Raw genomic sequence first — 12411 nt, forward strand, 5'->3', positions numbered from 1 at the left:
AGTGGGGGGGGGGGGGGGGGGGGTAGAACTGGTACCGGTTCCGTCCATCGGGTTGTGCTCCGCGGCGGGAGCCCGCCCCGCTCTCCGCCCCGCCCCGCCCCGCTCCGCCCCGCCGCCCGCTGACCGGGTGCGCGGCGCTTCCCGCCCGCCCCCCGCTCGGCCCCGCTGCCGGAGCGATGCCGGAGCGGGCGGCGGCGGTGGGGTCCCCCCGGCTTCCCCCAGGTAAGGGCGCTGCTCCGCGGGTCGCCTGCCTGCCGCGGCGGGGCGGTTGGCGTGGAAATCTGCGAGCGGTACAAGAGCACAAGGGCAGGACGGGGTTTCGGTGCCCGGGGGGCTTCTTTTGTCCGACCCCGGGTGCGGGGTCGGGGAGGGGGGACGGGACAGGCTCGGCTCGGCTCTGCCTTGCAGCCCGGCAGGCTCCCACCGCGCCCCTGTGAATGAAGGGGGGGGGGGGGGGATTAAAAACGGCGGCGAGGGAGATTTCAGGCTGAAACGCGAGAAAATCCGTTTATCCCCAGAGGGACAGAGGCTCCCGAAACTCCTTTTCCAGCGCTCTCAGGAGGCAGCAGCCTTAAAACCGGTGGGGACGAGCCCCGAAACCGACGCCGTTCGCGAGATGCTGGGTGTTCGCCCCCCACGGGACCTGCCGCTGCCCCCCGGGCCCAAGCAGCGGAGTTGGGGTTTGGGCTGCTGGGTCTCCCACGCTCAGCTCCGGGAGATCCCTTGTGCAGCACGTTCCCAGTCACAGAGACTCCGGTCGCTTCCAAATTCAAGTTTTCCTGGCGCTGTCGTGACAGCGTAGGCTGGCTGCTGGCTTTACGTACCTCTGAACCTTTTCTTTGGCTAGGGAAAAACACTTCGCTGGGCGCTTGATGTGACTTAGGTTCACCTGTTAGGGGACAGACAAGACAGTCGAGTGTCATGCAGCCTTCTGACAGTAGCAAGTGTAGGAAAAAATACATGTATTTCCCTCTTCGTTGCCTGCTGGTTGAGGATTAGGTGGCACCTGATGGATGTGCTCGGTTTTTTGGATGAAAACTTCTCACGTGTCCTGGGGCTCAGTGCTGAGCGGGAAGACCAGATTGCTGTTGTTGGGGGTTTCTCTCTAAGTGTGTATGTGGACTATATTTAGTGTTGTAAGGTAGGTGTGGTAGTCATACTGAATTTATGAGGTTATTAAGCATTAGGGAAACAAGTACATACTGAAATTATTCAGGTCTGTTAAATTGCTAATGAATGCAATTATACTTCGAGGGAGTTATGAATGCCTTCTCCTCACCACTGCAACACACCTTTGTTCGGCAAAAAAGAACCTCGTTTTGTGTGTGTCTCTGTTTCCTACAGTGGGGCTCAAACTTTTTTGACTTGGGGACTTCGTAAGGAAATTTCTCTCACAGTTGCTTTTGTTCTCCTGATGCAGGCAGTGCAGCCTGAGGAGCTCGGCTCACCCAGTCGATGTGAAAGCAAGACAGACCAAGGTGCAGCAGATGAAGGAGAGGCAGCGAGGTCAGCTGGTGGAGACAGCAGCGTCGCTTTGAGCTACCCCAGCCTCCGTTTCCATGCGTACAGCATCGAGAGCATGACAACGTTTCCGAATGGCTGTGGAAATGGCACCACCGTTACTTGTATAGTTATGGATAATAAAGAGCCCCAAAATCAGACTACCTGTGTCAATCATAATGGGGGATACAGCACCAGCAACAGTCATGAGGAGGAAATTCAAGAGGATAAACTCAGCCCTTCCAAAATCATGCGCTTTTTCACCACCCCTCGGAAACGGGCTAATTCCAGCTCTGACAGGCCTCGTTCTCTGGTTTTGATGGGCAACTCGTCCACGTGGAATGCTTTGTCTTCCATCAGAAAAATGGGATCTTTCAAGAAGCTGAAATCTTCGGTGCTCCAAGGAATCCAAACAAGGGAATGCCCAGACATCTTAAACGAGAACGGTGTAGGCAGACATGGTTCAAATGGGGCTGTGGTGCGACTTCAGACTAACAGGTATTCCTATTCGGGGCCTCTACATGATTTCCAGAATGCAGTGGATGGTTTAGCTTCTGACTGCTCTGATGCAGAGGAGAGCGATGAGTCTTTCCTGAGGAATACTCACCGCTCGCGCAGCATTAGGCGGGCTTACGGTGCTGGCCGCATAAACTTGCTGGACTCGGATAAAGTTCAGAGTCATCAAAACTGTAGTAGGCCAACATCACCTGTCATCGCAGAGCCAAAGATCTGTGAAATTTTAGTGAAAGACTCTGAAAACAACAGGATCATTTATCGGAGAAGCAAAAGCTCAGATAATTTGAACTTTCTGAAAAAAAGTTCATTCAAACGGAAGTCCACCTCAAACCTTACCGACCTCAAGGTTGCAAGTGAAAACCAGACGCCAACAAGGACTGTGAGTGTTCCTTCTGCTGACTCGGACAAAACTGGTGGGAACCCCGGGAGGAGATCCAAGCGATGGAAGAGCCCTATCAGGGCAAAGGATTTTGACCGAGTTTTGAAACTTGTCAGTAATGTTACAGATGTCGCATGGAAGAAGGATGGCCCTAAGAGCACAGCTCCTTCTCCCAGTGAGCAGTCCCAGAGAACAAGGTCAAACAGCAGACTGCACGATGACTACTCCCGCAGGGTTTCCAGCAGCACGGATCACGACAGAAAGAGATGCACCTCCCCGGTATCTAGTCCAGACTCTTCCTCACCCGGAACACCTTGTCTGCAAAGCCCGGCAGTTGCTCAGGATAAAGAGACTGAAATGAATGTAGCTGTTGCTGAAGACAAAAGCCTCAGGACATCATCGGGTATCCCAGACTCTGATAGTTTATCACCCACGCTGAATGACATTAGTCCATTTCCCAATGAAGTGTTTTATTCAGACTCGGATGAACCAAAAGCTACCCAGCAGTTTACAGACGAGGCTGAAAACCCTCACGTTCCCGTCAGGCCGACTACTCCAAAGCCTCAAAGTCCCACTGCAGAGAAGGTCAAGTGCAATATGAATTTCCAGTGCCCAAACCATCACAGCACATTGTCCCTGAGCTCATCGGAGAGCGAGGAGAGAGTCGAGGTACCGGGGCTGAAGTTGGGCAGGAATCCTGTTTGCTTCCAGGACTCGGTGCAAACTGTGTACTATGATGATGGAAATGAAGACAGTGGCATAAGCAGCCACTCTCAGCTGAGCCTCAATTTAGCCTCTGGTGCTGAAGAGAAAAAGGAAGAGGTAAGAAAGAAAGCAAAATCTTTTAGAAGCTGCATATATATCCATCAGATTTTGTCTTTATTAATGCAAAACAATGCAAACAATGCAAACTAACCTGAGTACTAATGGCTGTTGCAGCTCGTTATTGCTAAAATAAGCTGACAGCAATTATTTCCTTTAATATATTCTCTTTGGATGCTAACATCGAATTATTTTTTCTTTGTGCTTTAATATCAAAGAAAGTTTTGGCAGCAAAGCTATTCATGTATGTCTTCAAGGGCAGCTTACTGCACCCTGCTGATACACCACCTTGTCATGTGCTCTTGTCAGTTTTTACCAGCCTAAGCAGGGTCTGGACGCGTTTCCTTCCAAGCTGAAAGGTCTCTAAAGAGTCTGTATATTTTGAAGGAGTGTTGATTCAGTGTAAAACACTTTGCCTGTGCAAGCCTCGCAGAACGTGGTAGTACTTGTGCAGCAGTGTGGTGTGACAGATACAGTAGAGGTTTAAGCATTCAGTTGTATCCGATGTTTTCACTGTCCAGTGATGGCCGTGCTGAGGATAAACTGTTTGGTTATTTATTTGCCTGCAAATTTCAAAGAGCAGTACTTTAGATGCTGGGCTGAGTGTGTGGCTACTCATGTTTTGGTGAAGACAACAGTGTTTCACTGCACCTAACGCATGATTTCATACTCTCAATAGATGGGTAGATAGACGTATTGCAGCACCTCTGAGGCAAGTTCAGGTAATAACCCTGTGCCATTACCTAAAGCACTGTGTGAGTTGGCACCGGAGCAATTTTGGCAGTGTTGGTGAAGAGCTGCCGGACGTATCCTGCACCCATCTGAAATGGTGTGGCTCACCTCAGCCCCAGCGATGGGCCGTAATGTGGTTTTGAGCTACTCGGGGTGAGGCAGCAGAGAAAGGTTTGCTGCTCTTTGGGAAAAATATACCAGGGCAAAAATCCCTCTGGATCTGTATGAGTATGGAAACCATTTACAAAAGAAAGCTGACATGTCTTTTAAGCCACCTCAGTTTGACTAAAAGCATCTTGTCCCTTGACAAACGCAGCAGTCTTTCATGCCGTACAGTCTTACAATGTCTGTCAAGCCATCTTACTTTTGAAAGCCTGGCATGGTTTTTGCAAACTAACTGTAAATAGTTACAGAGCTTATCAATATTGTCCTTCTGCTGGAGAAAAGCGAGTTTGTTTACTGTAGTGCTTGCAGCTATGGTAAGGTTGGAAAACTAAACCCAATGTGTCTAAATGTTGGGGCTCTGAGGTTATTTCCTCCTCTGGAGTTCCAGAGTTGCCACAGCCATCCATCTTTCCCAAAACTCTCACTTAAGAGCATATGCAAGGAGATGCTTTCACACTGCCAGAAGAGGCAAGAGCCCTAGTGTGGACGGCTGTCGGTTGCATTTCTCGGGAATAAAATGGGAAGTAGAATTAATGCTACTCATCTACCATCTAGTGGTGATCTGCCATCATGACCCCAGAGAAATTCAGCTCGTCCCTCCCCTTGGCTCCCGACAAACCAGTACAGTTTTTAAATGAACGTGTACATTGGGTGGATAAAAGTTACTGCAGTTTTAGTTTTAACACCACATTCTGTTATTATCTAACATGCAATTTAAACTTTCTCTTTATATTATGACATATTTTAGGTTAATTTTGAGTGCCTTTTAGTGCTCGCCTCTGTTGTCTAAAATACAGAGCGTGCACTGGTGGCAGCCCTGGGTTTGTGTAGTGGGCAGGCGGCCGGCGTGGGATGGAGCCCTGCGGGAGATGAAGGACACGGTACCCAGGGGACGGACTCCTCGGGGGGGACAGTGGCCCCCTCCTTCTGCTTTGAGCCCTGCCCGGAGCCCCCACGTATGGCAAAACAACTGCGGCCACCCAAACGATGCGGCTGCATCCAGACCTCTCTTCAGATCCAAAAAAGCAAAGCTCTTGGAGGTGGGAGCTGTGGATTGGAAGCAGGAGCTGTGCAGGACAGGGTTTACTTCTGTCTTACCATGTAAGGGGTGTAAACTCTGTCCTTGCTTTTTTCCACACCTGCTCCTCATCCCATAGGCAACCCTAAAGCTGTGGCACTCAGAGTGACTGCAGAACAGGGAGAGTGGTATGGTTTCTCCCTGCCATTCCTTTGAAGGGTTTCATTGCTCATTTCCTTGCTCCTCCTTTACAGCATGGTTTCCTCAGCGTGGACGTAGCTTGGCACCAAAGATACTTATGCCAGGTTGGTTTTTAATTGGAGTTTATTCAGCCCGCAGGCACTTTTATGAATGCCGCATACTCACACAATGAGGTCATTGGGGACTGAACTTTTGACTACAATTCATTTTTAATTCTACCTCACACCGTCGCGTTACAGAACTGTACCCACCTGGCAAGTTGTTCCTGCGACAGTCAAGTGCTTGGTTCATTCTCAACAATCATTTGAGATGCAATGCTAAGCCATGCAAATCCCAAATTTTTAAGACTTTGTCTGAACCTTAAATACACTTTTGACGGACAAATCTGCACTGTTTCCATGTTTCATGCATCTTCTTTTCTGTATGGATTTCATGTAAAAGCCAGTATGTAATCTGGTGCAGCCACTAAAATCTCTGTGGCTTGGAGACATATTTCAGTACAAAGCTTACAAGGTGCTAAGCAGTCAGGCTCCAACGTGTTCTTCTTTCAGGACTGGCTGCCGTAGCTGGAAGCAAATCTAGTTTATTCCCTTACCCACTCATCTAGTAGATTAGTCAGTAAATGAAGTCTCTGGAACTTGGTCCATCTCTATATTTTCCCAAATGTGGAAATGAAACATTTCTACCTTGCTTTTCCCTGACACTGTAAGGCTGATTTTGCAGTATTCACCCAAGGGTGTTTATCCATTTGCCTGAATCGATGTTTTGGGGATTGTTTTTTGCTACGCGATTCAGTCTTGAGATCCTGTCACTTCTGTCACTTTGTTGGTTTCACCAAAATGCAAGATTTGGACTGGAGCAGGGGAGGTTTGGCCTTCTCCGTTGTTGGTGCTGCCAGAGGTTGCTTCCCAGGGAAGAGCTAATTAAGTGCAGCCTGGATCCATGCCTCAGCACTTCTTCAGCTAGAGGCATGAGTCACCAAAGCTCATCTGTGACAGCCCATGCTTTCCCAGTCTGCTTTATGCCACTGTCGCTTATATTCAATATGTTGCTTTTAAGTAGCATCAAGAGATGATTAAGGACAAGTTTTTATTTGGACTGTTTTGCATAGTCTTTACTTTCCTGAAGAAGAGCCCCATGTCACTGTAAATAAAAACTTAAACTCTCTGCTTTGGACTGGCATGTGTCAGCCACTAAGGCTGCCGAAACAAAATACTGTTCTGAATTTGTTACAAAAAAGACAAATCAATTTATTTGACATTTCACCGAGTCTTTCACAAGCTTTTAGAGCACCTGCTATTTAAGTTGCCTTGCTGGCATCTGGCTTCGCAGTACACCAGACTTTTTATTACTTAAATACCTTATCGCCATGACTAGAAGTGAATGATAAATTACAGTGAAGAGGTAACTCTGCTGTAATTAGGGTTGAGTCACATTTTGTTTATAGGCTCTAAGACCTGTCTGTTAACTCATTTATGTTCATGCCATGCGAAAGTCAGTGGTCCCAATTAATCCACATCACGCAGTCCCCCAGTGCTCAGCTCTTGGCCGGGTTGAGCTGGTCTGTCCCGTACAGGTCTTGGGGCTCTGAATATTGAGCATGGATGGCTTAACTTGGGAGACAGCTTATGGAGGAGAAGAGGAAGAAGAGCTGTATGGGTGGGAATATGGGGAGGATTCAGCTCTGTCCTCACTGTTCATCCTCCCTATTTCTTGCTTCAGAAAGTGTCCTCACAGTGAAGGACCAAAGGGTGGTGGCTGGATGTGGTCGTGTTGAATACCCACAGGGAGCATGCAGCAGCCAGGAGCTGAGGATGGGCATCCTTGGTACCTACCACAAACTCCCGAGTGCTGTGGGGCTGGGGATGAACACACCTGCTGGGAGCTAGCTGGCTTCAGCTCTCTGAACTCTTCTTTTTTGGATTTATTCACCCTGGTTCATCCACATGCAATTTAGAGTGCGGCTTAATCTATATAACTAAAAATGTGGTAAACTGTGAAGGATAATTAGGTAAAGTGAGTAAGGGGGGGGGGGGGGGGCGAACTTCTTAAACAGGGTTTACTCCTATGGTGCTTGTAATTTGGAACAAGGCTCACCACTCCAGTGGCACTCTGGTCTTGCTGGTTACAGGGCTGGGGGACAGAGCAGCAGAGCACTGTAATGGGCTCTCGGCAGCATCTCTGACAGCAAACGGGTTTCAGTTAGGCCGAGTGACGCTGGATTTACACTAAACTCTCTGAGCTGCTCTGCACAAGTCAGGATACCTTCACACGACGTCTCCACAGTCGCTCAAAGAATGAATTCCAGGAGCGCTTGCCCAGACCTAAACCAGAAACCACTGCGCGTTGCTATAAAACCAAACTGCAGAACCAATCACTGAGATGATGCGGCAGGGAGCCCTCAAAGGACACAAATACTTTCCTGTCGCAGCAAAACCTCTTCCAACTCGCTGCAGCAGAGCTGTCAGCCATTCAGTACAGCTTGTAATTGTTTGTTGCTGTACCCTCTACTAGGAAGAAGAAAAACAAGGCAGTGGTGACAGTAATCTGAATTTCGGATCAGGTTAAATTTTAGACTGAGTAACTCTGCAGTGCTGAATAAAATTGGCCATTCCTGAAAACCATAGAGTAATAGAGGAGTTACTGTCATCCCTACAAAAGGGTCTGTGGATGCTGAAAGGGGGAGCTCAGACGGATTCCGCTGCAGTTAACCTGTGGCAAGCTGCTCCCTTTCCTTACTGCATTTGTGCTCCTCTGCCTTTCCAGAGTGTCTGATATTTGACTGCCGTAGCACTCCTCTGACACCTTAATAATACCCAGTTGCTGCTCACCCTGTGATCAGGAGTAGTAGTACCCCAGAGAGTGGGACGGCACTTCTGGCCACGTAATTTGGTTTTCACATCGAGCGTGGTGTTGAGTTGTCGGCACCGAAATCCCTCCTCAACGCTAGGAGGTTGCGATGTCCAAATGGAGCAGAGGCAGCTGCGGAGTTTCCCCTGAGCCACCTGCGTTTCCCCTTTCTGGCATCCGGAGGCTGTGGTGCCGCTTGTGGTACCGGGATGCTGAGCGGGATGCTGTGGCAGGCTGGGATACTGGCCGGGTGCTGGAGGAGACCGAGCACGGAAGCCTCGTTTTTTCCTACTCCAAGCTCAACCACAGCAGCCTCGCCCTTACTCCACGCTCTAGGGAGTAATAGTTTGCAGACGTAGAGTTGCCCAAGGCAGCTCCACCCCACACAAACTGGAGTTTGCGACTGCTGCTGGGACCCGCTGGTGGCTGGGTTTGGGTTTGGGCTTGGGTTTGGGCAGGGATGACGAGGCTTTGCTCTGGAAGGGTGGAGAGAAGGGGGAACCAGAGGACCTCCGCCTGGAGAGACACTGACGAGACGCAAGGCCTATGGCTTTTTATGTTTTGCTTTGTTAGCATAAAGTTCCACTTTCAACCTGTGGTTGTCATCTGGCTTTTGAGGTTTGCCAGTGGGTATTACAAAACGGCCCGGCAGAAGTTGCTTGTTTTGCCAAATAAAAGGGAAATGGACTTTTTCTTAGACCTGTTACTTGATCTGGGGTGTTCTGAGTCAATTTAGAAATTACTTAGGGATTTGTTTAGGGATTATTAATGCCTATAGATCTTCTAAGAAGAGGCAGAGGATATGAATGCTCCTTTGCTATACGCTACATGCTTGCTGTTCCAGTTGAGATACTGAAGTAAAGAAGGGACCATGTTAGAGCATCACCCAGCCATCCTCAAGTATCAGTCACTGGAAGACTAGTGGAAACAGTTTTCTGGTTTTAGCACGCTGGCATTTTTATATGACCGGTGAGATTGTTTCTGCAAAGCAAATACATTTCCCTGCAAACTCCCCTATGCCATTTGGAAATATGTTAGCTGATTTGGTTTTGGAAATGAGTTAGAGGAGAGGATGAAGGAAATCCTTGAGGCTGAAGAACAGGTTTGAGTGTCATGACATCTGCTTGTCATTTCCAGTTCAGCCCTATGCTTCCTCTGTGACTTACATGACTTAACTGCTTTGTGTCTCCTCCTTATCTGTGAAATGTGGATATTATGAAGGTGAACTCGCTTATCTTGGGAAGGCATGTTGCTGAGAGGGAAAGCATTATGCTTGTTGATTATGATAAGCAGGCTTTCAAGGATCAGGTTAAATGAAGCAAACCTGCATTAAAAAAGCCTTAGAAACATATGGCTAAATTTTGATTGCGGTTGTATCTATATAGCCTGATCTTTTAATGCGGTTTTATAGGTGTATTTTTTAGTTAGAACCCCACAATTGCTTTGGTGTCAACAAATTCCAAGAGTAGAATTATATAATTTTTTTCCAATTTCTAAAATTTCCAGGATGAGTGTTTTACCACAGTAGTTTGTGTTGCTAATGAGGATTGATTTTACAATATTACAAGGCATAGTTATATAATTTTTCTTCATTACAATTCATAGTATTTCCTGCACCTGTTGTAGGAGCTCATACTAGTGTAGTGCAGTGGTATTACTTTAGGGGGTCCTCCTTGGAAGCAGTGCTCTGCAAATTTTTAAACTGTGGGTCCAAATTTTTAAACTGGGGGGGGGGGGGGGGAGAGACAAGGCAGATTATCCTGCTATGTTTATAACTTCCAAGCAGCTAAAACTTATGTTAAATTTTGAATATGGATGTATTACTTTGATTTCTTCTGCTTTGCTCGTTTGTATAGGTATAAATGCCTATGTTCTTCAACTTTTTTGCAGTTGCTTCACAGATTGTATTCTCCTGTCTTGCAGACCTGTCATGCTTGAATAGCACTGTGTATTCTAGGGATAGATAATCAGTGCATTTATTTGGGGTCTTCTCAAAGGCTAACTAAAAAGAAAAGATGCTAGGGGCAGAAGAGGCAGGGGGGTGTAAAGGAAAAGAATATAGTCCAATTTGCATTTAATTAGAAAGGAAGAGATGGAAATTTTCTTCCTGCAAGTGAATTGGACTGGTTTAATAATTCCGGTTGGTTAGTGATAGAAGAGGCAAACACTGATTGCCTGGGTGCTTTCTTCTACGGTACAAGCAATCATTTCCATGGTAACTATTGCTGTGGTGGTATCACTGTTGGAAGTTGTCAGCCTGTTGGATCAATAGGGAATCACTGGGCTCTCATAATGGTTTAGGATCTTTTTATAAAATCTGGAAAGGAAGCAATAAATATATTTTCTCTGGGAGGCTGTATTGTATCCAGAGTCTTGTAATCTCTGTGTCTGTCACAACAGTTTGCAAATAAAAATGTTGATCATGTCCATGAAACATAAAACAAGCTTTTGACCTCCGTTAGTAGTGATTATAAATGAACTTCAACTAATGCTCCCCCACTGCTGTTTAGCAACAGGAAAAAGTGCAAAGGTTGCCTTTTATCATGTACCTGGGTGGAGACATGTTGTGCAGAATTTTACTCTGTTAAGTGAAGTTGATAAAATAATTTGTGGCCACTAAGTCATGATTACTTGGTCCTTTATGTTTTTGGTGGCTTATATGAACTGAAAAATGAATTCTAATATTACTACTGAGTTCCTAGCATTTGGCAGTTACTGTGTTATACAGAAATATCATCTATTCAATGGTCAGCAATTATAATACTGGCATACAGCTGTCATTGTAAGCATAAGAAGTTTGTACATTTTTATATAGACCCCTAAATGTACACAGAAATGTGTACTCATGATCAAAATACAGAGATATCTACATGACAGCACAAATACTGTGAGGCTTTTAAGCCTTGTCATTTACAGAAGAACATGACTGATTATCCATCACAAGTTTTCACTGAGAATATGCCGTAAATGTGTTCTGAAACTTCTCAGCCTACTCAGGTTTTCCTTGTAACTTAGCCAGAATTATCATGTTTCATATATCATACATTTTTATAAATCGCATTTGGAAATTAATATGCATTTATTGTAAAGACATTATTAGATTTTGATTATCTCCTTTCTCTGGGTTAGAAAAAGGCACCTGTAGTTAGCAAGGCTGCATTTCAGTCAGGCAGCTCAAAAATACAGAGGTACCAAAACAAGAAGCATTGCAACTTACTGTGGAACTAAGGAAAAGAAAAAAGGCAGAAGGGGGCCAGGATGCTCTTTCCCCTGGAGACCAGCAGGACTGGGGGACCTTGTCCAAGAGGCACCAACCTGTGACTTCCCAGCGGATTGCCAGGTAGAGAAAACACTTTCAGGAGATTTAAGTGTCCCTTGTACTGCCATGCTTTTCTATATGGATATGTTATGCAGCATTAATTGTATCAGTACCTTTAGAACATAAAAGTAAAATTTAAAAAATCCAGGGGGTTGAAATGCAGATTAGTGGGCAGGGAGCCTCAGCAATGTACACAGGCATCAACACGTTTGTAGAGTGATTTTATTTTCATTAGGGAGTTTACTGGCATAAATACATTAACAAAAAATCACCCAGGGATTTTTTTTTTCCTTGCCATCATGGTGGCAGCAGTGTGTCAGCCCTCACGAGTGTACCAGCAGCAGCAAGCTGACCAGCAGCGGGCTGCGTTGGGTCAGACTTACAGTTTGGGCTTTTTCTGCAGTGGAGAGTGTGGTCAAGTATAGTGTTATTCACGGTTGGCGTAACTGTGCCAGCAAAAGTCCTGCCATGCAATTTCAGGTACTGGCAATTTTTTGCCATTTCACTGATAGAAGTTGCATCCATATAAGCAACACTTTACCAGTTCTGTACAGATCAGATCTCATGCTCCTTGGGCAGTGCTCCCTCTGAAGACAGTTTTGGGTGCTGAATTTATCAAATACGCACTGTAGTCTGAGTAAGAGTTGCAGAACCTGGCTCTCATCTGGCTCTGAAGTCTAAGCTAAGATTTCAGTGGTTAAAACACCTGATGCTGATGTTGCTTACATTGGTATTAATGAGTAACAGGGAATGCCAACAGCAGTCATGCACCATTAAACGCAACAGGGTTGTACCGGTGCCAGGTCGAGTTGAGTGAGGTCATGACAAAGTCCTTGAAGCTGCTGTGCCTGGGTTGGGAAATCAGTCTGGGACCAGGCAAAGGAGGGATTTGGTCCGGCTGGGCTCCGA

General features: G+C 46.5%; 1 protein-coding gene across 7 annotated transcripts in view; it reads left to right on the forward strand.

Annotated features, from left to right (window-relative positions):
- The window catches only part of SPATA13 (spermatogenesis associated 13), a 225915-nt gene that overhangs the window by 176651 nt on the left and 36853 nt on the right, over window positions 1-12411 (forward strand). For 6 of the 7 annotated variants that reach the window (XM_049823010.1, XM_049823005.1, XM_049823009.1 and 3 more), the window contains one exon: window positions 1421-3217. In XM_049823010.1, the coding sequence (XP_049678967.1) occupies window positions 1580-3217 (1638 nt within the window). In that variant the 5' untranslated portion in view covers window positions 1421-1579. Of the gene's footprint in view, window positions 1-129; window positions 223-1420; window positions 3218-12411 lie in introns of those variants that run through there. The other variant, XM_049823011.1, reaches the window with a different exon arrangement.

This window comes from Accipiter gentilis, chromosome 19 (genome assembly GCF_929443795.1).
Source record: "Accipiter gentilis chromosome 19, bAccGen1.1, whole genome shotgun sequence".
Lineage (NCBI taxonomy): Eukaryota > Metazoa > Chordata > Aves > Accipitriformes > Accipitridae > Astur > Astur gentilis.